Raw genomic sequence first — 27,297 nt, forward strand, 5'->3', positions numbered from 1 at the left:
ATCATGTGTTCCTGCACCAGCTCAGCATAAGCATGCACCCTACACAAACTAAGGTTGGTGATGATCCTACTGGCAGTGGAGTTTGTAAAAGCTGTTATAGTATGCTCTTATTACTGGAAAGGAAATCTACTCTGGACTGTTTGGGAACTAGCACCATGAGAACAGGTTGTAAAGGAAGTGTTAACATTTGCAAAAACGGCCTCGCTCCCTCTTTCTCAAGAAAGATCCCCTGCCAGATCTTGTTCCATTCTCTCAATGGATGGAACTCTTCTGCTCGGAAGCCTAGTTAAGATCAAAATCATTGTTCTTCTGAGCTAATGTTTTACCAAGTTCCTCATCAGTGTAACTACCCCTCGTGTGAAAAAGGATATGTCCTGCAGTGACAAAAGCAGAGACAAACCACTCATTAAACTTGTCCACGGTCTTCAGATACATATTATTAGACAGCCACATATTCTCATCCACCAGGTCGAGGGCAGCATGGGCTATAAACTGATTGAGATGACGATGATCATCCTGAGGTGACAAAGGAAATCATCCTCAAAAACAGGAAAGCATAATTTTATTTGACACACTGCCAGATGTAAAACCTATCTGTAATAAAACAGGTAGCTATGCAATATTTCAGGAACTTCTATATTTAATGTAATGCATGTATGGATGTTGAATCAAGAATGGAACAAGTATATTCTTTCTAAAGTAGATCACAGATAACAAAATGCACATTTATATATTTGTCATTCTTGCATACATATGAATATATTTCACTGTGGCATTCATTGTGAAATACATACTGACTCATTGTATTTCTTTAAAAACATGCAAGAACAATTTGGCTGCTTTTAGATATTTATACTAGATTCTGGCTAGTAATTCCAGCAGTTTTGCTTCTAGTAACTCCTGTTAATAAAATGAGTTTAATGTAACATATCTGTTACTACTAGTTTGAGAAAGTCAATGTCAGCAAACTGCCCCATTGCTGGTTAGCATGACTGGCACCATCTGATCCTGGTGAGAGTTAGCACATGATGCTAGAGACTTGGCCCTCTTTCTCTTATGACTGAAACTTAGACTTTCACTTGTAAAGAAATATAGGTTGGGCTGAGACCTGCCCATTATTTCACAGCCTCACATGATCCTGAGGTGCTAATGTTCTGTGAGATCCACTCTGCTGGTATGAATTAGCTCTTAGCTCTTAGCTTAGCTCTTCTTTGTTTACTTTGGTACATATTCCCAGTCCTAGAGTGTTAATGTATATTTTTATATTTTTCCATTCTTTGTTAATTCTCAGTGCAGCCACTCACTCACAAACCATAAGGCTGTGAGTTCAATACCAGCGAAAGGGCTCAATCTCGACTCAGGCTTGCATCCTTCCGAGGTCACTAAAATGAGTACCCAGCTTGTTGGGGGCAATTGGTTTACCTGTTGTAAACCACTTAGGGAGTGCTTAAGTGCACTGCTAAGCAGTATAGAAATGTACTTGCTATTGCGTGCACTTATTTCAACTAAACTAAGTACTGATTTCAGTGCAGCTTTTTGCCCTTTGTTGTTATGGAGTCCAGGAACAGACTATAAGGCCCTGGATTCCCTTGGCCCAAGCTAAATGGATAGATAGGAGCAGTGGCAGTCTAACTTGCCAGACAAGTTTAGACCAGGAATTCTTCTTGGCCCAGTGCCATTCTTCACAGTAATCAGCCTAGTATTTCAAAGAGGAGGAGGAAGCAAGCATCAGCTATTTGGATATATTACTGTTGGGCAATAAAATTTTTAATGGCAACAAATTTAAATAAGAACTAAGTAGCAGAATCAAATGAATAAATAGATGCCTTGGCTGAGGCCTCTTCAATGCTATGTACAAGTGCAATATTTAAACAAGATTCCAGACCTTGGATTCTACTTTACCAGCTGGTAGAAATTCCATTTCAAACACTGGATTATCATGATGACCCACAATTACAAAGTAGAAGCTTCCAGACATGGCTAAAGTATTGTTGGTTCTGGGGGGAAAAACATAATCATACAGTTGAATGTGTCAAGTTGGCCCTCATCCCCATCTGTCTAATAAGGTATTCTCAGTTTATTGTATTTAAATTGGTAAGTGGTCTGTTGCATTTAACTTATGTCCAAAATACAAACTGGAAATAGTCTCGTTTGAGACTGCTTTAACTGCCCTGACTCAGTGCTAGGGAATCCTGGGAACTGCAGTTTCTTGTGGCACCAGAGAACTCTGACAGAGAAGGCTCAACGTCTCAGAAAATTGCAGTGTGTTTTGGACCTTAAGTCTTCCTTCCTCTCAAATTAAGGATATTGTTTCTTGCCTTGTCTCAGTACATATGGATGCTTTGTCCCATAGAATCAAGAAATACTGAGACATACAACTCCCTTGACCTCAGCTCCCATTATTCCATTATGTTGGCAAAGCCGACTGAGGCTTCTGGGAGTTGAAGTACAAACTGTGCGTCTGGAGGAACAAGTATGGGAACCGTGTAGATGCACTGTAACACTTTTACAACTCCATTTCAAATCCTAGTGTTAAGACTGGAGCCATGTGCCCAAAGGAATGTGACTGAAATGGTGAAGGGTCTGGAAACCTTGCCCTATGAGGAACGACTCAGGGAGCTGGGGATGTTTAGCCTGGAGAAAAGAAGGTTAAGAGGTGATATGATAGCCCTGTTTAAATACTTGAAGGGATGTCATACTGAGGATGGAGCAAGCTTGTTTTCTGCTGCTCCAGAGAACAGGACCTGGAACAATGGATTCAAACTACAGGAAAAGAGATTCCATCTCAACGTTAGGAAGAACCTCCTGAGAGTAAGGGCTGTTCGACAGTGGAAGAGACTCCTTCCTGGGAGAGTAGTGGAGTCTCCTTCCTTGGAGGTCTCTAAGCAGAGGCTGGATGGCCATCTGTCAATGGGGATGCTTTGACTGACAGTTCCTGCATGGCAGGATGGGGCTGGACTGGATCAGGGCCCTTGCGGTCTCTTCCAACTCTAGGATTCTATGTCTCCATCCGCACTGCAGAAACACATCCAGTTTGACGCCGCTTTAACTTCCCCGGCTCCATGCTAGGGAATCCTGGGATTTGTAGTTTGTTGTGTCACCATGGCCCTCTCTGACAGGGGAAGCTAGACGTCTCGCGGGACTACAGATCCCAGCATTCCACAGCATTGAGCCGTGGCTGTTTAAACGGCCTCAGTCTGTATTAATCCTGCAGCGTGGATGCAACACTTTAGCAGAACTTTAAAAACAGAACCTACCTCAGCTCCAGCCGACTGAGAACAAAAAAGAGAGGAAACACGATTAGCCACTGTCTACCCAAAACATCCGGCGCGCGTTGATGACGTCACTACACTGGCAGGGACACTAGCTGCAAAAAGACCGCCTCACAAATGAACGTGTTCTCGCGAGAGTTCCGGGATAATTTCTGCGAGAACAGTGACGGCTGAGACACTAGCGTCGAAAAGTCCACCTGAGGTAGCATGTTCTCGCGAGAGGTTCCTGAACAGCGTCTGAATAAGCGAGAAAACAACGGCGACTGAGACAAACGCTAGCGTCAAAAAGACCGCCTCACGTAGCGTGTTCTCGCGAGAGGCCCGGGATAATTTCTGTGAGAACAGTGGCCGCTGAGACACTAGCGTCCAAAAGACTGCCTGATGTAGCATGTTTCTCGCGAGAGTTCCGGAGCGAGAAAACAGCGGCGACTGAGACACAGCTAGAGTCAAAAAGACCGCCTCCTGTAGCGTATTCTCGCGAGAGTTCCGGAAGAGCTTCTGAGTAAGCGACGGTTTACGGAGAGTGGCAGCTGTGGGCGGGGCGTCGTCAGGGGCGCATGCGCAGTCTCAGTCACGTCCCGTCAGTCGGCGAGAGGGGATGGTCTTTCTATTTTCTCCTCAGCTGTGTCCCGTCGCTGTCGTATCTGTGTGGTGTGTGGCTCGTTGTTGGTCTCAGAATTTACCCTCCTGTTCCTTCTTTATGTGTGCGATATATATGTCTATATATATATATATATATATATATTAAGAGAAGGGTCTGAAAGGTGGCAGGACCTCCTCGTCCTCGGGTCCTAACTGCTTTCAGAGGGTTCCTGAGCAAAGCAAAACAGACAGACAGAGTGCTTACTTCACTGCCAAGTGGGATAGAAATGTACAGTGTTACTGCTGTTTGAAACTGCTTTTCTTCTAACAGTAAGAGGAAGGACGTTTCTGACTTCTTCTAGGTGCTGTTTAAAGCCAGCCTTTTTGCCCAGTGGCTTGTTGGTAGGCTGCTTCTCCTTCATAGAAGATGGTCAATAATAATAACAATAATATAATAACCATAGAGTAGTGCTGGAGGACCTAGGTATCCCTAGAGAGAACATATTAAATCCGTGAACAATCAAAGCTGCAAATATGGAGGGATGAGTTTATATAATGTGTGTGTGTATGTGTGTGTGTATATATATAATGTGTGTGTGTGGTTTTTTTTTAATTATATAGTTATATATATTAACTATGTAGTTAATAGAATTGAAAGACGTAGCCTTGTTAGTCTGCAGAATCAGTTTGTAGAAAGAGATCTTGTAGTAGCACCTTTGAGACTGGCTGAAAGAAAGAAATTGGCAGCATGAGCTTTCGTAGACGTCCATCCACTTCCACAGATGCATCCATTAGTCTCAAAGGTGCTACAAGATCTCTCTTCCTCTATAGTTCATAGTTATCAGTGGTCAGCTGATTAAATGTCAGTATGTTGTGTGCCTTCAGATAGTTTCTAACTGACGGGGGCTGTTTCTATACGGACGGGCTGGGAATCAAACCCTGGTCTCCAGTCACAGTCCCACACTCAAATCACTGGGCCATGCTCTTCTGACAGTAACGGGGCAGGAATATGGAGTCACCTGTCCCTGCATTTCATTCACCAGGGCGATTAATGACATAAAGCTTTGACCTGGGGCATAGGGCATTGGTTCATTAAAAAATACATTCATAACTTTGAATTGTTTTGCATATCTTCTTTGACACATGCTTTGCTATTCCTTTTTCATGGGTTTTTCAGGCTATGAGGCCGTGTTCAAGAAGAGTTTGTTCCTGACATTTTCTCAGCAGCTGTGGCTGGCCGAGGCTGAATGGCCATCTCTCAATGGGGAAGCTTTGATTAATAATAATAATAATAATAATATGTTTTATTTATAGACCGCTATTCCGCGATGATCATAGCGGTGTACAGTAAAATCGTAATACAATACAAAATACAGTTAAAGGAGGGAGAAGTCTCGTCCTTCAGGCAGTCCCTGATGTTGCTGGTCTGCCTGATGGCTCCCTCTGAGGCCGAGATGACAGTTGAGGAGGGAGGGGCCTCTTCCTTCAGGCAGTCCCTGATGTTGCTGGTCTGCCTGATGGCTCCCTCTGAGGCCGAGATGACAGTTGAGGAGGGAGGGGCCTCTTCCTTCAGGCAGTCCCTGATGTTGCTGGGTCTGCCTGATGGCTCCCTCTGAGGCCGAGATGACAGTTGAGGAGGGAGGGGCCTCTTCCTTCAGGCAGTCCCTGATGTTGCTGGTCTGCCTGATGGCTCCCTCTGAGGCCGAGATGACAGTTGAGGAGGGAGGGGCCTCTTCCTTCAGGCAGTCCCTGATGTTGCTGGGTCTGCCTGATGACTCCCTCTGAGGCCGAGATGACAGTTGAGGAGGGAGGGGCCTCTTCCTTCAGGCAGTCCCTGATGTTGCTGGGTCTGCCTGATGACTCCCTCTGAGGCCGAGATGACAGTTGAGGAGGGAGGGGCCTCTTCCTTCAGGCAGTCCCTGATGTTGCTGGGTCTGCCTGATCTCTCCCTCTGAGGCCGAGATGACAGTTGAGGAGGGAGGGGCCTCTTCCTTCAGGCTGTCCCTGATGTTGCTGGGTCTGCCTGATGACTCCCTCTGAGGCCAAGATGACAGTTGAGGAGGGAGGGGCCTCTTCCTTCAGGCAGTCCGTGATGTTGCTGGGTCTGCCTGATCGCTCCCTCTGAGGCCGAGATGACAGTTGAGGAGGGAGGGGCCTCTTCCTTCAGGCAGTCCCTGATGTTGCTGGGTCTGCCTGATGGCTCCCTCTGAGGCCGAGATGACAGTTGAGGAGGGAGGGGCCTCTTCCTTCAGGCAGTCCCTGATGTTGCTGGGTCTGCCTGATGGCTCCCTCTGAGGCCGAGATGACAGTTGAGGAGGGAGGGGCCTCTTCCTTCAGGCAGTCCCTGATGTTGCTGGGTCTGCCTGATGGCTCCCTCTGAGGCCGAGATGACAGTTGAGGAGGGAGGGGCCTCTTCCTTCAGGCTGTCCCTGATGTTGCTGGGTCTGCCTGATCGCTCCCTCTGAGGCCGAGATGACAGTTGAGGAGGGAGGGGCCTCTTCCTTCAGGCTGTCCCTGATGTTGCTGGGTCTGCCTGATCGCTCCCTCTGAGGCCGAGATGACAGTTGAGGAGGGAGGGGCCTCTTCCTTCAGGCAGTCCCTGATGTTGCTGGGTCTGCCTGATCGCTCCCTCTGAGGCCGAGATGACAGTTGAGGAGGGAGGGGCCTCTTCCTTCAGGCTGTCCCTGATGTTGCTGGGTCTGCCTGATCGCTCCCTCTGAGGCCGAGATGACAGTTGAGGAGGGAGGGGCCTCTTCCTTCAGGCAGTCCGTGATGTTGCTGGGTCTGCCTGATCTCTCCCTCTGAGGCCGAGCTGACAGTTGAGGAGGGAGGGGCCTCTTCCTTCAGGCAGTCCCTGATGTTGCTGGGTCTGCCTGATCGCTCCCTCTGAGGCCGAGATGACAGTTGAGGAGGGAGGGGCCTCTTCCTTCAGGCAGTCCCTGATGTTGCTGGGTCTGCCTGATGGCTCCCTCTGAGGCCGAGATGACAGTTGAGGAGGGAGGGGCCTCTTCCTTCAGGCAGTCCCTGATGTTGCTGGGTCTGCCTGATCGCTCCCTCTGAGGCCGAGATGACAGTTGAGGAGGGAGGGGCCTCTTCCTTCAGGCAGTCCCTGATGTTGCTGGGTCTGCCTGATCGCTCCCTCTGAGGCCGAGATGACAGTTGAGAGTTCCTGCATGGCAGAATGGGGTGGGACTGGATCAGGGCCCTTGCGGTCTCTTCCAACTCTGTGATTCTTTGATTCTATGATCTTCAGAGAATGCTGGCTTGGAGAAGAGTGGGGTATATATACTGTTTGTTGAGAGGATCTGTGTATCGTTCTGTTGTTGAATGGCAAGGCCTCAGGGTGCCTATTTAATTAATGGCTCATTGTCTGCTGGGAAACCCCCTCACCCTGGTTTTCATTTGCATATATATACCCCACTCCTATGCCAAACCGAAAACCCACAAAAAACTATGGATGCCAGCCATGAAAGCCTTCGACTTCACATCTTGAAAAAAAGTGCAAAATAAATGCATTACTCTTACCTAATTTAACTGTTTTTCGGGCACGGTCAGTAGTAGTAGCAGTAGTAGTAGTAGTAGTAGATGATACAAGTCAGCAATGTTCTGCCCTCTTCCTGGAAAAAATGTTTACGCATTTTTACGCCGGTTTCTCTGTTCTCCAAATAGGACTACAGTATTTATATTCTGTTAACGGTGCATTAATTACCTGGTTGTAGTACAGAGTGTGAAAGGGTTTTTCTAGTCTAAATCGACAAGGCAGCCTTATACAGCTTGCCATTCCCAGTTGTTTTGTTTTTGTCACGATACCTTAATGCTTGTGTGAGACATACAGGGCCCAAACAGACAGGCCAAAATAAAGCTGCTTTGGGTCATTTTGGAGGTATGCTGTTTAAACGGTGCATGTGTCATAAGAGGCTGGAAGCCACACCAAAGAGACATGTCAGTACTAAGGACTGGAGCACAGCTTTGGCACAGCTTCTGGACTCTTAAGATGTGTGTGTCATTTGAATATCATACTTCCACAGTGACCCGAAGCAGCTTTATTTTGGTCTGTCTGTTGGGTCCCACAGAAAGCAGCCTGCCTAACATTGTTCTTTATGTGCCCCTTAGATGTACAATTCTGGCATGAGATTAGGTTATGAAATGGCTGGCAGTATTTCTCTTGTCAAATTAATTATATTGTCAAATATAATATGGGCTTTCTGGATGTCAGTAAAATTAGTAGTTTTGTTTTGTCATGTTTTCAGATCATCATGTCTGCAAATGAATTTAAGGTTCTATCACAAGATGAGCTCCGGAAAAGGCTGTATCAGACATTTAAGAACCGAGGCGTCCTGGACACACTCAAGGTATTTATTTATTTATTTAAGTGTAACAAAAACTGGAATAGCCTAAGTTTTGCATATTCAAACACAAACAAATCATGAATGGTTTTGAGTATACAGTGATAATAATGGAATGTAGCAGCTCTGTAAGTGTTGTCCAGACCTGATTCTAGATGGTCCAAAATGTAACCATACCATGCAAGAAAAATAATACAAAATGTAGGGAAATCATTGTGTGTTATATTGACAATAGGCTTTAACTTTGTCAAATGAAACTTTTAACATTTTCTGTCATGAATTGGACTGAACATTGAAGAGATTCATGCCTTTTAGATTAGGACTCATCACAGACAGTTTTACATGTCGTGTTCCTGAGTTTGTCAGCTGCCAGATTCTCTTATTAATTTTGACCAGCTGGCACTTTTACTGAAAGAAGGCTGCCAACCTAATAAAAATACAGTCATTTTATATGGCTGTATAAGTGAAATCTATGTAACATGGTTTTATATGAATTTAACAAGACCTTAAACTTTATTTTTATTCTATTTAATGTTTGTGCTCCACTCTCTCCTTCAGAAGGTATCCCAAAGTGACAGTAATAGTATAATATTTTTCTGTTTGCCAGACACATCTTCGAAACCAGCTCATACATGAATTAATGAGTCCAGTTTTAAGTGGAGAAATTCAACCACAAGCTGTTTCTAATGAGTGCAGTTCATTGATAATTAGTGCTTCAAACAGTTTGGTGGCAGATCACCTGCGTAGATGTGGCTATGAATATTCACTCTCTGTCTTCTATCCAGAAACTGGCTTAGAAAAGGATAAGGTAAGTATTTTCCTGTTCTGAAGGATACATGGCATTATGCTTTGCACAAAGGATCCTTTTAAACCAGTGTTGCCTAAAACGGTCTTTAGCTGTTTGTTGAAGCAAACAGCTGCATATTGTTTATTGTAGTCTCCATCTTTTTTCAGATCTGAGGCCCATCTTTTGCTGAAAGATGCATCCTCTGCCTTTAACTTTATATTGATATGGTGGTAGTGCTGGTGGAGCAACCCCACTGTTACCCAAAATGCCAGGGTCACAGAGGGCACCCATAACCAATTTTTAATAGGGAGAATTTTATTAGCTCAAGTGAAGCTGCTGAGAGGGCTTTGGGTGAATAAAAGCAGAGATCAAGCTTGTGTATAATAGCTCCGAAAAGCTGAACTCTAGAATGCAAGTTCCAAATGGTTTTTATTTATAACAGCAAAAGGGAAATCAACTTTCACACAAAAACACACATACAAGAACTAGCGATATAAAATCCATCCAGATAGTGATTTTTGAAATTGGAAAGGATAATACTGGACAATACCGTACCTGATTCCAGAAGCAGAGGTTCCCATCAGAAGTTTCTGAGAGAAAAGTGGCTCAGCCTGCTGCCTGGGAGTCTTAGGAGATTGCTGAGGAGTCAGGTGAGATACAGACAAATGTCTGTCTGATTGCAAACCAAGACCAAATTGGTAGTGCAAAATATTTCCCTGGGCCAGTTTTCGGATTAAGATAAAGTTCACAGGAGGAAAGATTAGAACTGGAAGTTTTTAAATGGCTGTACAATCAGCGCAAATGTCTCTGCACAGGGGAGTCTCTTCTCCCAAAGAAAGCATTTTTGTTTTCTATTCATGTGTAAGCCCAAAGTCTTACAATTCACCATCACTCCTATCAGTAAAGGGATTATGCAGCCTGAACTCTTTTTGGTAGCCAGGATGACTAAATTGAGGCTTTTGTGTTTTGGTCACATCATGAGGAAAAATGAATAATTAGAAAAGACAATGATGGTAGGAAAAGTGGAGGGCAGCAGAAAAAGAGTAAGACTTCACTCTAGATGGATAGACTGAATCAGGGAGGACACAGCCTGAGCCTGCACACTCTGAGCAGAGAGGCTGAAAACAGGAGATCTTGGAGGTATTCATGCACAGGGTCCCCAGGAGTCAAAGTCTACTTGAAGGCAACTAACAACAATAAATGTAATATTTGAAGTAAAATGTGTGGGGGAGGTGTCCATGTTTATATGTTTATAACAAAATGATATCAGTAGTTGTGGGTACAGGAACTTTTAGGCAATAGAAAAAAGAAAATAAGTTGAGGGAACATTATCTCTTGCCTATTGAAAATCTCATATCTGGAATCCTAATCATTGTCACATTTTTGTTTTATTACTCTACTTCTAGCCAATAAAATTTTCTTTGATGATGTGGATTATGAAATGTATAATATATATTGAAGATATTTTTTTTCTTTTCTCACAAAGGAACTTACAATGGAAGATCTGCTGCAGTTGATCAGAATCAATCCAAAAACTGACCTTTATAAAACACTGGTAAAATAATATTGTTTCTAATTTTACTTCTAGGAGATGTTTTTGTGAAGGGTTGAATGAATATCTTGACTTAATTATTTTGTGTTTCCAGGTTTCTGCTTCAAAAAAGGATAACACAAAAGGTATGTCTGTAATGTACATATGTTTAAAAGTACTGAAGATGTAGGTCCTGATCCATAGAAACCACTCAAGTAGCATTTTATTTTATTAAAATGAATAGACCTCTTAGGTGAAAGCAAAACCTTTAGGGTAGGTTGTACTATCTAGTATTAAGAGTATATAGCATCTCTACATTGGCTGCCGATTAGCTTCCAGGTGCAGTACAAAGTGTCGGTTATTATAAAGCCCTACATGGCCTGGGCCCGAGTTACTTAAGGGAACGCCTCTTCTTACATAATCCACCCCGCACTCTCAGAACATCTGGCACAAAAATATTGGAAACACCCCAAAACCAGGTTGAAAACTACCTCTTGTAGAACATTTTCTGCAATGGCCCCTAGACTTTGGAACAATTTACCGGAGGATGTCTGTCTTATCACTTCCTTGGAAGCCTTCAAAAAGGCACTGAAGACGGATCTCTTCCGGCGGGCCTATCCAACTGATCCCCTCTAATCTGATTTGTACATCTGAACATATGACTCTATCCTTACAACTGAGCAACACTATAACAACTTTCTCCTTTTCCCTTTTATTTTTATTTCTTTGATTGATGTTTTTGAATTTTGTATGTATGTTATGATGTTTTACTGCTGTAATAAATAAAATTTTATTATTATTTTATTATTATTATTATTATTATTATTATTATTAATTAGTAAAACAGTAGCACATTATGAGAGAGTAGCATTCCGATAGCTCATTAGATTAAAGAAAATGTTAAAATGCTTTTATTAACAAAATAAATGGCCAGTGAGTTGTTTGCTTTGTTTTTAAAGTTTCACTGTACCACATGCTGAGGAGGCAAGTTGATGTTTGGTCAAGTGTATTAGAAGCAATGAAGCTAGATTTTGGTAAATATGTATAGTAATATATTTTTGCGAAGATGTCTTCCCCTTGTGATTTGTTCATTGATACACTTTTAAATGTTTATTCCGTATTGAAATTGAGCATATCACTTGTTGCTGCAGAGATGAGTGACTAATAGTACTTCTCTAAGGCTTTCTTATACAGATTTTAACAGAGCTGACAGAACATAGCCTCAGTAAGGAGAATTGTAGTATAGGAACTCAGACAAGTCCAATGCTTGGCAAAGAATCTCTTGGTAAGTGAAGTTTTGAAAGTGGCTTCTCCTTGAATTGTATGCTTCCATCTTTAATGGAGGAATACAGTATATGTTCTTTAGTTTTTGTTTTGGGGCTACCATTTGTTTTTGTTCACTAATTTGGATGTATGTACAAGTAATTTCAGTGTTTGGAAAAACCCTTGTTAGTATGAAAAACTACTTGTTAGACCGAAATTGTGATTCACTAGGCATATTAGCAATTGTAAGGAACCACCATTATTTCATTATCACATTATTAATTTTTTGATTTACAAGAAAAGAGTACCATTAAAAATGGTGTATTTGCTGTATTTTGTTTCTATGTATGATTAGTATTATCTAATTGAATACAAATGCCGGATAAATAGGAGAGAGCTAATCCATTCCCCGACCCTTAGTAAAAGCTAGATACATACCTCTCATCCTCCGGCATGATCCTATAGGCATTGTTGCCAAACCAAAACTGTTCTTGATTCTTTTGCTCTCCAGTAACATTTTCTGCCAAGATATGGAGATAAGTTGTTCATCATCCTATCTTATCTTATCTTATCTTATTTATTTATTATTTCCAGGATTTATGTCCCGCCTTTTTCCCACAATGGGATTCAAGGTGGGTTACAGTATTTTTAAAAAGACAAAGCTAAAACATTGATTACAAACTTAAAAAATAATTAAAAACAACCAACTTTAAAACATAGGTTAAAAGCATCATAATTAAAAATAGTACAAACCATTAAAACAATAAAACAGCACACACATTATTCAAAGACAATTCACCCACTAAACGCCTGAGTAAATAAAATTGTCTTCAGCTACTGGTAGAAAGAGAGCAGGGAGGGGGCCAACCTGACCTCCCGTGGCAGGGAGTTCCATAGTCTGGGAGCAGCCCCGGGAAAGGCTCCTATACATATTTATACATAAAATAATCACTGAATAGGATTGACGATACAGACAGAGCAGGTGGCAATGCAAAGAAGCCACAAAAGGTATGTATGGGTGCAACCAAGTGCTGGTGTATAGTGGGAGCCATTTGAGGTAAAAAAAAATGGGTTTACGCTACCAGACATCTGCTTGCCTATTTTATTCTTGTATCTGTTTTCCTCATTTAATTCTTAGTATCCTTTTAGGCAGAGGGTAGAAATAGCTCAATAATTAAATATTGCTTTATTTATTTATTTATTTATTTAGAGAAAGGTGGGATTTGATTTTTCCCCTCTTTTTTAATAGTAGAAAAACTTCAACTGATTGATAAACAGTTTGCAGACCTGTATCCTCAGCGGCACATTTCTGAATCTTTTCAAGTAAAACTTGCTGAATACAGAAAGGAAATAGAGCAGCAGCTTCAAGCAGAAATGTCTCAAAAGGTCAGAATGATACGTAATTACATTATAGCGATCTTACGTTTTCATGGGCTTTTTTTATATAACCTTCGTTTCCACTCCCCCCCCCCCCCCCACATTAAGGATGTAGACTGCCCACATGAAATATGTAGGAGAAATAGCCAGAGTTCTAAATTTGTGAACAAATCACTGCACAGTGTACCTTTGGAATTCAGAGGGAGCAGCATTTTGAGTTGGTTGGCCCTTTTGGAATTCTGAGCGTGTTGTGGAAACTCTCACAAAGATTGTCAAAGGCAGAGTTGTTTGTCCATGCACAAACGATGTGTGCAAGAAAGAGACCAGTCTCAAAACATCAGCTTCTCAAAAGGCAAAAGAGCAATATGAAAAGCAAAATAGTTTGTTAACAGTAATGTAATTATAGGGCCATAATGACCTGTCAGCTCCAAAGCACAAGCATTGTTTTAGAACCGCCATCTTCTCATCTCATACTTCATTCACAAAAGGTAAATTGATAAAGCTTTGTAGCTTCTGAGCTTCATAGAGATTTTGAAAAAGTCACGTTAGAATAATTTGTGGGTCTACTTTCTTAGATTATTACACTATGGGAACCTGCTAGCTAACCAGCAACCTCACTCTAATTTATTGACTTAACAAAGATGAGTTGTATAATTTTTATTTTAAACAGTTGGAGCACTTCAGAGAGGTTGAGATAGCCAAAATTAAAATGGATGAGAGAGCACGATCTCAGAAAGAAATTTCCGAGCTTCGTAGAGAGTTTGAAAAAGCTCACCAGGCCAAGTCAGAGGCTTTAACCTCTCGAGAAAGAAACGCTATTGAGAGACTTCAGAAACAGCAAGAGGTAATTTTTCAAAAATGGAACCAAATAGGCTGATTGTATGGTAGTATTCTTTGATACAGTGGTTGCATAGATAGATTTACTGTATTTTGGAAGTTAGTTTCCAACAAATTGCACAACTGCAGCCAGTGATTGAATTTGCATGGTGCTGATGTAGCCATGGTATTTACTTGTGCTGAACAAGGGAGTCTGTACGATTCAGTACTTGAAAAAGGGGTGGGGGGTGGGGGAGAACTGTATTCTCCATGCTTTACTATTTTTCTTTCTTTCACCCATTCCCCCCTTCAAGAGGTTAACACTGTATTTATATTAAGTTGACTTCCAGTATATACAGCTGAATGGTGAACAATATAATGTTTATTTAGTTGCTGTCTTGGGTTGTACAACTTTTAGGTAAAATACATGCTGACATTTAGGGGCTCGACAGACCACCCGAAAATGGTGGACTGGAGGCTCCCGTTTTAACTGTGGAGGGGTGCTGTAGCAGCCAAACCTCCCGGCATCCCTCCGGAGTAAAAAGAACCTGCAAAAAGCAGGTTCTTTTTGTGGCATGCTCTGCACGCCATGACTGTGCCTTTCACGTATCCATGACGTAAGTGCGGCACCCGGAGGTGGGTGGAGCCGTGCAGTCATGGCGGTGCTTGTACGTCCTAGAGTTCAGGGGCGTGTGGATGGTGTGTGCTCACCAACCCTAGTATCGGCGGCGGCACACCACTTTTGGCCCATCTGTCTCGGGCCTTAGTTTATCATTTTGTTAAAATTCCTGGAGTATCCTTCCCTCCCAAAAAAATTCTAAGATATTGCCATACCTTCCAATGATTTATCAGCAAACCGACAGTTGTGAACTTTACAGAAATAGGTAACGCAGACCCCATACACACAGGCCAAAATAAAGCTGCTTCGGTCAGTTTGGAGGTATGCTGTTTAAATGATGGTTGCCTCCTAAGAGTCCACAAGCCATGGTAAAGACATGCTCCAATCCTACAGACTGGAACATGGCTTTCACGTGGCTTCCGGACTCTTATGTCATTTAAACAGCATACCTCCAAAGGGATCTGAAGCAGCTTTATTTTGGCCGGTCTGTACAGGCCCTCAGACTACTAGGAAAGTGGTAGCTGCAGTGCAGCCAGGCTGTCTGAAATTCACATGGTATTTACTGCTGATGCCATTTTTTGAGTATCATATAATGCAAAATGTTTTTCTAATAGATAGATGCCAGAGAAATTTATCTGCAAAGGCAAAGTCTACTGAAAGATATTGAAACCATAAGAACCCGAGAGGCAGAACTGAAGCAAAGGATGGAAGCTTCTGATTTGTGAGTTGCTAACTTATTCTTGATACTGTTTGGCTTGGAAAAAGTCTTCTTGGCTTTCTAAATGCGGAATTTGTGTAAAACTGTATCTAATTTTGTTTCACCTAGGGAGAAATATTAAATTCCCAGTGAGGGTAACTGTGTAGCTATTGAATTCTGCAGACTTTCTTCTCCATGCTTCAAGAGTGAAATCTGCATTGTAAAAGCTTTCCTAGTGTAGTGGCAGAAAACTCTGCCATTGTACTACCTGCTCAGATTTGCAGGTAGTGTGCTGGTGAACAGCATGATCAGTGATGTGTGCTTCAGGAGGTAATAACTTTGCTGATTCTGAAGCTCCTTCCTCCAATATCTCTTTCTCCCAGAAAACATGTGCCATCGTGGTAGAGTGCATACTTTCCCTCTCATTGGTGTGAGTGGGAAGAGACATTTTTTAAGACTAAGCTTTCTACCTTGAAAGATGATTGAACAGGGATTAATAAGTAGCAGTTTCTCAACCCGGAAGGAAGTACCATCTTAGGAGAGCTTTATAAATATTGGGTTACATTTGTAGAAGCAGTGTTGTTCAACTACTAGTAGCAGGATCATTCCCTGCTAAGATAGGAGGCTTGTAATGCTTCTTTACAAGATTGGCACTAACAGGTTGTCCTTGAAATAATGAAATTTGCAGTTGGTAACTAGTGAACAGTATATATTAGTACACAGGTACCCCCTCCTTTTTTGCAGGGGATCCGTTCTGGATCCGCTCGCGAAAACTCAATTTCGCTTATATTCAAGCCCCAATGGCTTGCCAGTGCGTACCTTGGGCACGTGCTCCATTGTTTCCCCCTCTGTTTGCCCTTCGCACATAAGCAAGGGACATGAGTTTAAAAACCGCGAGAATTGAGGGAGGACTGTAGTTTTATCATTAGTCCTTTTTTGTATTTAATTGAATATGAGGACAAGCTCATGTAGTACAGATACTGTGATACTGAAGCAGTTATTTGTGATTTTCCAGTAATTTCTGATTATTTATTTATTTTCTTTTTGCAGTTGATGTTTGCGCTTCTCTCTTTGTCTCTCTTAAGTTAGTTATAATAAAAGCATCTCTTTAATTACCCAGAAGAGGGCGCAGGAGAACCTCTGAAATAGAGGAATAAGCTTTATATTTCCTTGTAATTTGTTTATCTTCCTTCATTTGCTGTCCTAAGTAATGAATTCCTAACTAAGGCTCTCCAAAGATTTCATATAACTGTAGTTCATACTCCTTTGGTAGGACATCTGAGATAAGATCTAATGATCTAACCAGGCTCACAGCATTTGTAGCATAGAGGTTTTCTTCAGGGGTAGGGAGAAATATCCTTGGTTAGACATAGTGAATGAACTATTAGTGCATACTTAAATATTAATCCCTCCCATTAAAATAAGTGGCCCTGGAACAGACCTGGGACCCATCCATGTGCCAGAGAAGCAAAAGCCACAGGAAGACTGTATCCTTCCAGGAAGATCACCGTAGCAGAGATCAGACCAATGTTGTTGTAGGCAAAGAGAAGGCAGCTATAGGGAGTTGATTTCCTTTTGCAGCAGAAAGTACAGTAAACACATTGTACTTAAGAAGTGTTGTCAAGTGATGCCCCCCCCACTTTTTCTCAGGCCTGGGAGTTGTAGTATTCTCAGTAATAATAATATATTTATATTTCCTGCCTCTCCCTGCGGATCGAGGTGGGATTACAACAGAATCAAATTACAATGAAATAATAAGAATTTATATCAAACCCCAATCCCTCCCAATAAAAGTCCACATTAAAATTCCAACAAGAACACAATTTAAAATGATCAAAGTGGAGAGGACCATTAAGGCAGATGTGGGAATCCTTCGTGAGGTAAGGTTGGGAGGGCCTGCCGGAAAGACGTCTAAGGTGGTGATAATACAGATCTCTTCCGGCAGGTCATTCCACAGTTTTGGAGTCCTCTGGAATGTTGTCACTAAACTAGTTTTTTTGTGACTGTAATAAATCTTACCCAGAGGATCTGAGAGTGCAGGGCGGATTATGGATAATTACATAATACCTCCACTGCATCCCTAGGCCTTAGCAGCACTACAAAATTTAAGCTAGTTGTAAGGTTATCTAATTTCTTGGCGGTACTACAATCTGTTGTTGAAGGCCCAATTCCTAATTTTTTATGCCCATATTTCTGATGCTTCTGCACCCCATGTTTCCTCTCTTACGAGTGTTTATGGTGTTCAGTGGACCCTTGTTATACGCTGGGGTTTGGTTCCAAGATCCCCCGTGGATAACAAAATCCGTTGGATCCTCAAGTTCCATCAAATATAATGAGATAGCAAAATGGTGTCCATTATAAAAAATGGAAAATCAAGGTTTGATATTTGAAATGTATCAAACTTTTTTTAAACATTTTCAAACCGTGGATGCTTGAATCCATGTATTAAAAATCCGTGTATAAGAAGGGCCGACTGTACTTTTTTCTGTTTCACCAGAGCTCAAAAGCTTCAAGAATCAAAAAATAAAACTGTTGAAGAAGCACTTCATCATCGGGAGATGGCTGTGAAGAATATCGAGGAGACTTATGACCAGAAGCTCAAGAATGAACTCCTCAAGTAATTATTTTGCCATTTTCTTTCAGGAGATGTATATAATATGTGCATAGATAAGCAGTCCCATTGTAAAGATAGATGACACATTTTCAAGAATGGAAGATTCTATGGAATATTTTTATATACTGGGGAAGGCCTGAAAATGGAAGTGATGCATGAAGTTAGAATGTTTGTAGCTCTTATATGATGGTATAAACAGTGTAATAGAAAAACCAAGTCAATTGATGGTTTTTGTTCACTGCTAATTATCTGAAACTCTGCTAGAGGTGGCACACTGTTCTTAGTTTTTATTAATTTTTAAAGTAATTTTATTGTTAAATATGGAACCTTCCTTATTTTTACATCTTTTGCATGCTGTCCTATAACATAAAATTTTCTGGGCAACTTACAGTAATGTACAGTAAAGAGGTTTAAAAAGCAAAACCACATATCAAAAACATGCTTACAACAACAGAAAACAAACCTTTAGGCAAACTAGAACTGAACACAGATTTTGGTGTAAAGAAGCCCAACTACCCAAGTTGTTTAAAAGGCATGGGCAAAAAAAAAAAAAAAAAAATGTTATTTACTTGGTATGCGAAACACCACAAAGATGGTGTCAGGTGGCTTACTCTACTGCATTAGAGCAGGTGTTGTCACCCAAGATGAAGCCACTATGAGTCTCCTTTGTGCTGTAAGATCTATACGTGGTTGAAGTTGGCAGTGTTCTCTTTGACACCATTGCATTAACATACATCAGTTAAATCTACATTGCCCAAAATATTGTGGGATAAAGTTGTCGTTCTTGTTGTTTTATCTTTTTGATTTTAATATACGTCCACAGAAGAAAATAGTATTCCATTAAAAAAAATAGATTTTTTAAAGTATGGGAAATTGCATTTACTCTTTTACTTTTGTTGCAGTTCTTTTATATAAACTGGTGCTACAGTAAAAAACATTTTGCACCTTCATAGTGTTGAATATCTTGTGTAGAACAAGTGGTAACAATGTCAATTAAATCAATTTCCATTGTAACAACAGAATGTGGAAAAGTCAAAGCTGTGTGTGTGAATACTTATTACTGGTTTTGTGTATATTAAACTATACACTGTTGCAATAAAGAAAGAGGTCTTTTTTTTCTAAAGCCTAGAGGATTCCTGCATTGAGAAGTTGGTAAAGTTACTTGCTCTGATTGATAGCTAAGTCAGACAGTTAACATTTAAATGCATTTTAATGAACTGGCAGCACTTTGAAACTTTTGTTTCTAGGTATCAGCTTGAACTAAAAGAAGAATACCTACTAAGAACTAAGAAGGTTACTGAAGATGAAAGAAAACATAAGGGTAATCTACATTTTTATAAGTAAAAAGATGTTTGACATCCATGTATTATTTCTGAGAATATCTAAAGCTTCCTCTTTTTTTCTTTTTCTGACCAGAAAAAGCAATGCTTTTACATGAAGAGACCATTTCTCTTAATTCAAAAAAGCAAGAATTTCAACAAGCTGTATCACGTGTGAAAGAGCTTGAGGTAAATGAAATTAAAATGTCTCACTGCTTTCATAATTAAGTTCAATAAACTGTACAGTATAAAGTTATCTTGGAAGTTTAATAAGTTATAATGTCTTGTTTATATATTTCCAGCTGGAACTAGATTCAGTCAAAGCTGAAATGTTATTATTAAGTAAGCAAAATCAGTTGTTGACAGAAAAACTGAAAGGCTGCTCAGATTATCCAACACTAAAAGAGGAGAAAATGGAGTTTCAAGTGCACAATAAGCTACTTAAGCAACAGTTGGAGGAGGCACACAATGAAAACCTGCAACTCAGAAACAGTTAGTATAAATATTACATGTTGAATGGATATACCAGCAAGGATTTTCATAGGTAGTAGATGTATAATGTGTCGAGCTCTCCTCTGTGTGTGTATGCAACTGAGGGTGGGTGGTTTTCTTGCATTTATATCATTAGCACCTTTTTCTGTGGAAAGTGTTTCCCATGAGACATTAAAAACTGATTTAATCTTGGGCCAAGAGTAAAATATTACACGAAAAGAACATGAATTTGAATATGCTTGTATTGGGTATTGGGTACTGGAGAGGGCAACATGTTTGTGCAAAGATGAAATGTACACTTTTCCTAAATTGTTGACCCAGGTCATGGGAAATGTGAATTTAATTCTTGATTTTTTTTTCCAGATCTTCTCAGTTCACTTTAGCAAATCCCTATGACTTTAGTTCTTATTTGGTTACTGTGGGCTTTCCTTGGAAATGTTTTTGAGCATCTTTTGTTGGGCCACAACCCCCTTGTGGCCAGAAGTCCCACCCCTTCTTCCAGCCAGCGGCCTCCCTGATTGGTTGGGAGGTCAGGAAGGGGAGGCCGCCAGCCAGAAGAAGCGACATGGCTTCTGGCTGCAAAAGCTGCTGGAAGCCCCATGGGTGGTGGCGGCAGGCCAGAAGAGGCCTGGCCGCTGAGGAGGAGGAGGCATGAGCCCCAACCTGGTGACCCCCGAGAAAAACTGCTTGGAAACGCTGTTTTAGAGGAATAAAATATGTTTATCATGACTGCTAGTGAAAGACTATTACATAATGTTACAGGCTGCACTGATTTGGCAGAACTGAAGTACCTGAAGCTGGAATGCCTACTGAGTATAGACATGTGCTAGTTCCAGGCCTGCAGCTAACCTAATTACAGTGCACCCTTTTTTTACGTGGGGGATCCATTCCGGAACCACCACCACCCCGCATAAAAGAAATAACACGTATGCTTGAGCCCCATTACAAGTAATGGGGCTCGTGCTTGCGGTGGCAGCGGTGTGTGCGCGCCATGGGCGCACGCACCATTTTTTCTTCCAGCGCACACCACCACTCCTTCTGGCACTGCTTTCAGCGTATGCTGAAAGCAGCATATAATGCACCCACGTATGACGTGGGCGCACTGTATAAACAAAATAAAGGGAGAAATAGTTTGAAAAACAATGTAAACAAATGGCTGGTTTATAGCAAATTATACTGTAACAGATTACTAATACTGGATTGCTGATACGATCAGATAGAAGGCAGCCAAGAACCATGTGTGTTACATCACAGAGTAAAAAAAAAATTAGCCTGATTTGATGAGAATAGTGTTTATATTTGTAAAGAGAAGTAAAGATCTCTAATCTGATAGGCTAGACAGAGGCTAGGGAGGATATAAAACCAAGGTTTTTTTAGCAGCGAGCTACCAGGTTTTGCAAAACTGTCGTCCTGTTGGTGGCGGCTGCACAAAGCAGTAGCTGTTAACTTGCACTTCAAGTGGTTTGCTTTATTCATTTCTTGATACATTATTTATACAGTACCCAAGCAAATGCTGGTATAGAAATAGATATAGTGGGCCCTTGATATCTACTGGGATTTGATTCCAGGACCACTATGGATACCGAAATCCGTGGGTACTCAAGTCCCAATAAATACAATGGTGTAGCAAAATGGCATCCCTTATACAAAATGGTAAAATCTAAATTTGCTTTTTGGAATTTATATATTTTGAAAATATGTTCAAGCTGTGGATAGTTGAATCTGTGGATAAGGAAGTGGTGAATACGGAGGGCCAATTGTATAAATATACATTTTGTGAGGGGGATTGTAACTCTGTGCCATCAGTTCTAAAGAGGTGAAAGCCTTGATATGAACTGTACCTAGACTCAATAAAGCCTATGTTAGATGTCATGTTGGAAACAGTGTATTTATCTATGGTTCAAAACATGTACAAAAAAAAATCTAGTTTGAGACCACTTTATTTCTGCAGTGTGTTTTGGACCTATGTTAACTATGGTTCAAAATACACTGCAGAAATAATACAGTTTCAGACTGCTCTAAGTGCCCTGGCTCAAGGCTGGGGAATCCTGAGAACTGTAGTTTGTTGTGGCACCAGAACTCACTGACAGAGAAGGCTAAATGTCTCACAAAACAACAGTTCCTAGAATTCCCTAGCATTGAGCCAGGGCAGTTTAAGCAGTCTCAAACTGGATTATTTTTGCTGTGTGTTTTGGACCTATGTTGCAAGAATTAATATTAATTGTAAAGCTGAAACTTACTCTCCTGCTATATATTTCCTGATAAACCAAGGGAGCTCAGGTGGCCAGTATGTCAAATAAAATCCAATCAGACACAGACTGATAAGCATAAGTCAAAAACTTTCAATCTTCTAAAAATACAAGAATGGAGGTACCATGCCTGTGTTAATATATGTTTTGCATTTTATATAGAAATAAATGGTTATTTAACTGGGGATGTAAAATTAAGGTAGAGGGATTTAAGGTTACTTACTCATATGCTCTTATACAAACATACCTCAGTGAACAAAGACTTTTTATGCCTGGCTAGTTCCCACTTTTCTTCTTTGACCATTATCTGTCGGGATTTTTTTTTAATAGCATCAACTTTGGGAAAATGGTGAAGGGCTGGAAAAACAGACTTTTTTAGTGCCAGGTTGCAGTAAATAATACATTAAATCTTGTGTGGGAAGGAATTGGCCCTAGCTGGTTTTATTACAGTTGTGTGTGACTATTACAGCAGTCAGAGTAAACAGCAGCTGCCCCTAGAGCATGCATGAACAGCAAAAGGGGAGAGAGAGCAGATAATCCTTCCCCAGTGGGTCAAAAACATGTTGATCTATAAGCTTGGAATGGAAATTATAAGAAAAGTAGAGGCTGGAGAAGGAAAAAGTCATCTCTGGATGAATTTTGGAAGAAACATTGAAGGGGCTTTGAAAGGGTCAAAATATTTTTACTTTATTCAAGGCTTATGTCACTTGGTGGTTTCATTTCACATGTGCATATTGTTAGTTTTGGATGAAAGTTTGCTGAAATATGTTGAACTGCTCTTCCTTTTTTTCTGTTAAAAGAATAACGCTCAAGGAACATATCTACTTTGTCAACTGAGGAATACCTGCAAAATGTTTTCAGGTTTCACTGGCCAGTACTGACATACTAGAGTGTTTTGTGCCTTGGGGATAATTGACACTATGGCAGAGTAATTTATAAAAATTTCCAGTGAGAGCCTACTAAGGGAACTTCCTAAAATCTGCTTGCATCCCAACTCTATCCTCTCTGCAGTGGTCTGTTGTGTTAAAGCATCCTTGGAACCCATGCTGAACTGTATAAAGCCCATGTAGTAGTTGTTCTATGATTGCTAAATAAAATCTTATCCATCTTAGCCCTATTAAATGCTATAAAAGAAACCTGACAATTAAGAAAACATGCATACTTTTTCAATTTCAGCAGGCCAGGGGGACTGTTTATATTTACCGTATATACTCGACTGTAAGTCAACTTCATGTATAAGTTGAGGGCAGGTTTTGGGGCTAAAATTATGGATTTTGATATGACCTGTGGATAAGTTGAGAGTAAAGCTTAAGGGCATGTAACAAAAGATCTAACGCAGGGGTAGGCAACCTTTTTGAGGCAGGGGCCGGGTTGCCGTCCCTCAGACAACTGGGGGGGCCGAAGCCAAAAAATAAATAAATAAATAAACAGGGTCAAGTGTAGGACAAAAGTTTCAAATGGAGGACACTTTTTTAAAAATATGGAGGACACGCTAAAAAATTAGCTGATTTTTTAAAAAATGTTAATATAAATGCATGTTTCAGAGGCTTCTATAGACAATTGCCCCCCTTGCCCGCCGCTTGCCCCCCCTTGCCCGCCTCCTCCTGATAGGCCAAAGGCTCCGGCAGCAATCAGCGGCAGGACCGGGCTGGGTTCGGTCCCAAGGCCTTGCCGGGCCGCATCCGGCCCGTGGGCCGCAGGTTGCCTACCCCTGATCTAACAGATGAAGCAAAGAAAAATGATGCAAATGAACTTAGAAAATTCCATCAGGAATAATTGCTTGTGCTCCCCCTAAAGGCTGCTTCTTCTTTTAGGTGCTCCCAGGGTGGACTATGCTCTTCCCTTTGTCTGCTCTACCCAGAGAAGGGGATAGTTCCTTTTTTTAAAAAAAATTAAAAGTTAAAGTACAGTACTTACATTGACCCATAGATAACGCTGACCCAGGTTTAATGAGTCAATTTTTTTACTAAAGTTTCTAGACTTATACATGAGTATATACAGTAGATATTCTTTTGCCAGCATATCTGTACATATATACAACACAGAAACTCAGAATTAAATATTATATTTTTTTAAAAATAAAGAATTTATAGTCCTCTCCTTTTACAGAGCTCAGTCAGCCATCATCTGAATATGTGATCCTTCACACAGAGTTAAAAAGAATAGAGCATGCTAGAAAACGTGAACAAGAGGAGTCTGAAATTCACAAGCAGCTTTTGGAAAAGCAGTTACAAAATGAGGTAAATTCTACAATTGTGTGGATGTCTATACTAGTCCTTATATAAACTTTATCAAAGAAGCTTTTACTGTGAGCCAGCATGGCATAATGGTTTTGAGTGTTGGACTATGGCTCTGGAGACCAGGGCTCAAATCCTGGCCTGGCTGTGGAAACCCACTGGATGACCTTGGACAAGTCACACTTTCTCAGCCTTGGGATGGCAGTGGCAAACCTCATCTGAAAAAACTTGCCAAGAAACCTCCATGTTAGGTTCACCTTAGGGTCTCTTTAAGTCAGAAAGGACATGAAGGCACACACCAAAAAACAACAACAAACTTTGTCAAAGAACCTTTTACTGTATTCCATAAAAATGTAATTTAAGTATAAACCTATCCACCCTAGTTGCTCAATCTAAAATAGAGGTTGAAAATAATATAATAAATTATCTGAAGATGTGGAATAGTCTTTTCCGATAAAGGAAATGAGCAGACTTCATACTAGTATCGGTTGCTGATTTCAGACCTCTGCGTGTAGCACTGTACAAATGGTTGTAGTTGTATATGTCTAGAGTACTGATCATATCCTTGAAAGTGTGGACAACTGAGCTTTGATAAACATAAGACAAGACTGGAAATTTGTGCTCATGGTCTTTATCTTTCTGGCTGGTGATTCAGAACTATTAATTAGCAGTGCTGTCTTTAGATAACAAAGTAGCAGCATGTGAACAATCCATAGCTCTGTGCTATTGGAATAAGAGTATAGCTTACTTGCATAACTTTTTAAAATAAATGCTCTGAACAATAATGATGTAGATTAAGTAGTTTTCCCTTGTGTTAAAAACAGCTTTTCAAATCTTCCTAGGTGGATCATTGTTTACAGTTGAAGTCTCAGCTGTCAGAATATGAAAATAGTATCAGGAACCTAAAGGCACAAATGGAAGAGTTGAAGTTACAACTGAAGCAAACACAGACAGGTAAAAAGATCTCTTTTCTTCTCACTCCCCCATCCTAACTCTATGCAATTTTATTTGAAAAAAACACAGTCATTTGAATGCTCAAATTCAGGGCCTTCAGGCAAATATGTGTTTAAAAATTCAGTGTAATTTTATTTAAGCATCTATTTCAGTATTTCAGTAAAATATAATTAATGTATAGACATTATAGTTATTTTCAGCTTTCATTAATTGTGTGCGAAGATAAAGTATCTGATATTTGAATAGTTCATTTAAATCATAATAATGAAGAAATGTCTTCAATATGAAGGCAATACAGGTTGACCTCAGTTAACAAAGTAAATGTATTCCTGTGCAGTACTTCTTCACCAAAAATTTTGCTATCCTGGCCAGAAATAACATGGATAGAGTAGGGATAGGTTCCTGCACCACCAAAAAAAAAAAAAAAAGATAGCAGTTTAACATATAGCAAATGTTTTATCTAGAACTAACAATATACACATGTGAAATGAAACAACCAGGTCAGATAAATCTGGCAACAGTAAACAAAAACATTTTGAACTTTCTAAAGACTACTTGAAAGCCTCTTCCAAACTGTATCCAGGGATGACACATTTTTCACCAAACTATACTTTCCCTATGATTTCAATTTGAATGTTGAAGTTTGGGGGATAGCTGGTGAGGCAGGTTTATCTGTTTCCCCTTTTACTTTATGTTTTGTACTTCCTGCATTTTGTTTTGTAGTTGCAGTACTTTCAACTTAATTGGAATATTTATTGCTTTGCTTTGTTGTTTGATCAGTGTGGCCTCAAATAATTTAAGTTCTTTGCTACTGTACTCCTGTAGGTTTCTGTGTAGCATAAATATGTTGAAGCATAATAGTAGGTTCATTTATCAAATGTGAGTTTAGTTTTTCTCATTAATAATATATTCAAATTAAAATTTAGAATCCAAATTAACTTTTCCAATTATTTTCTTTCTCTTTGTATGAAATTCCTACCAATACAGTACTAGAAAATGAAGTGTACAGGAATCCTAAGCCATCCTTAGTTGATCGTTCCGTCATTGATTTGATTGGTGATAAGACTGTTCCTCATGATATTTATGTAGATGGTGCTCTCCTGAAAATGCATCCTTTGGCTGATATTATTAAAATGGGAAATGCTGTATCTCCCAGCCATCACCATCACATCCAAAGATCCAGTTCTTCATTGGATTCTGATTTAGAATTTGTGGCTAACACCAAAGCTAGGATAAAGGAATTGGAGAGAGAAGCTGAGCATTTAGAAGAAGCCTACAGAAACTATCAGCACAGAGCCATTCAAAACACTGTTGGGCCAGGGAAGACCCCATCCTCTTCACCTTTGCCAAATGATTTTACTGTGGTGTCTGGCCAAAGACGGGTTGCACAGGCTGATCTGTACTCCCAGGACTTGCCAGTTCACTGTCAAAAAAGTAAAAGCTATAACTGGACACCAAGAAATGGGGATTGCCTGAAAGTTAATTTGACCCCTCCACAAAAAAGAATGGTTGCTTCCAGGCGTCTGTCGTCTACTCCTGTTCCCAAAGCAAAGAGAAACATTAGTACCAAACTGTTTCCTGAAGGTAAGTACATTTTATGCTCATTTATATGCTACTTTGTCTGAGCAGCTGGACTTATTGATAGTTCTAATTTGAAAGTTAATACAATTTCTCTCTCTTCAAATGGCATGATTGTTCCTGGCCTGCCTGTTACTGTTGGTATGCCTTTTACTATTCTGTGTATATGTTCTAATTCCTTAAACTGTTCTACTGTTTTTGGCTCATGTTGTGGGCCCAGTAGATAATGTATGAAGCTGTTATGTGATATAATAAACACTGCAGTGAAGTTACACCTTCTGATGTCAAACTTCAGAATGCTATGAATAGGGCATGTCTGGAAGGAACAGTTTCATGTAAAAAGGGTTATATTAATTATTTTCACATTCTTCTAATTTAAGTGAGCTTAGAAGGTTATACAAGAGCCTGTGTATTCTGTAGAAGAGATGGGGAAAATTCTTTTAAAAAAGAAGTATACTGACATTAAACTTTCATACTGATAATTAACATTTTAAAATTATACTCAGTTTATTTAGAAAATTGAAATGCCTTAAGAATGCAGCACACATTCAATGTGAATGTCAG

General features: G+C 40.4%; 2 protein-coding genes across 6 annotated transcripts in view; one reads left to right on the top strand and one right to left on the bottom strand.

The window, feature by feature from the left end:
• Positions 1 to 282: 282 nt before the first annotated feature.
• Positions 283 to 3,433, bottom strand: TRAPPC2 (trafficking protein particle complex subunit 2). Its single transcript, XM_089508419.1, has 3 exons — positions 3,258 to 3,433; positions 1,886 to 1,997; positions 283 to 516 (listed from the first exon to the last, which is right to left on the bottom strand). The coding sequence occupies exons 2-3, from the start codon at positions 1,976 to 1,978 to the stop codon at positions 283 to 285; spliced, it is 327 nt and encodes a 108-aa protein (XP_089364545.1). The 5' UTR covers positions 1,979 to 1,997; positions 3,258 to 3,433.
• A 299-nt stretch (positions 3,434 to 3,732) lies between these two features.
• Positions 3,733 to 27,297, top strand: part of OFD1 (OFD1 centriole and centriolar satellite protein) — a 38,621-nt gene continuing 15,056 nt past the window's right edge. The window contains exons 1-16 of one of the 5 annotated variants that reach the window (XM_089511631.1): positions 3,733 to 3,774; positions 8,105 to 8,206; positions 8,808 to 9,008; positions 10,474 to 10,542; positions 10,634 to 10,664; positions 11,699 to 11,803; positions 13,031 to 13,167; positions 13,829 to 14,002; positions 15,208 to 15,314; positions 17,788 to 17,907; positions 19,152 to 19,225; positions 19,321 to 19,412; positions 19,526 to 19,715; positions 24,074 to 24,204; positions 25,044 to 25,155; positions 26,143 to 26,739. In XM_089511631.1, the coding sequence (XP_089367757.1) occupies positions 8,111 to 8,206; positions 8,808 to 9,008; positions 10,474 to 10,542; positions 10,634 to 10,664; positions 11,699 to 11,803; positions 13,031 to 13,167; positions 13,829 to 14,002; positions 15,208 to 15,314; positions 17,788 to 17,907; positions 19,152 to 19,225; positions 19,321 to 19,412; positions 19,526 to 19,715; positions 24,074 to 24,204; positions 25,044 to 25,155; positions 26,143 to 26,739 (2,236 nt within the window). In that variant the 5' untranslated portion in view covers positions 3,733 to 3,774; positions 8,105 to 8,110. Of the gene's footprint in view, positions 3,775 to 3,855; positions 3,942 to 4,215; positions 4,285 to 8,104; positions 8,207 to 8,807; positions 9,009 to 10,473; positions 10,543 to 10,633; positions 10,665 to 11,698; positions 11,804 to 13,030; positions 13,168 to 13,828; positions 14,003 to 15,207; positions 15,315 to 17,787; positions 17,908 to 19,151; positions 19,226 to 19,320; positions 19,413 to 19,525; positions 19,716 to 24,073; positions 24,205 to 25,043; positions 25,156 to 26,142; positions 26,740 to 27,297 lie in introns of those variants that run through there. The other 4 variants (XM_089511630.1, XM_089511632.1, XM_089511628.1 and 1 more) reach the window with 4 other exon arrangements.

This window comes from Sceloporus occidentalis, unplaced genomic scaffold (assembly GCF_023333645.1).
Source record: "Sceloporus occidentalis isolate IW3139 unplaced genomic scaffold, rSceOcc1.0.p SCAF_2, whole genome shotgun sequence".
Classification (NCBI taxonomy): Eukaryota; Metazoa; Chordata; class Lepidosauria; order Squamata; family Phrynosomatidae; genus Sceloporus; species Sceloporus occidentalis.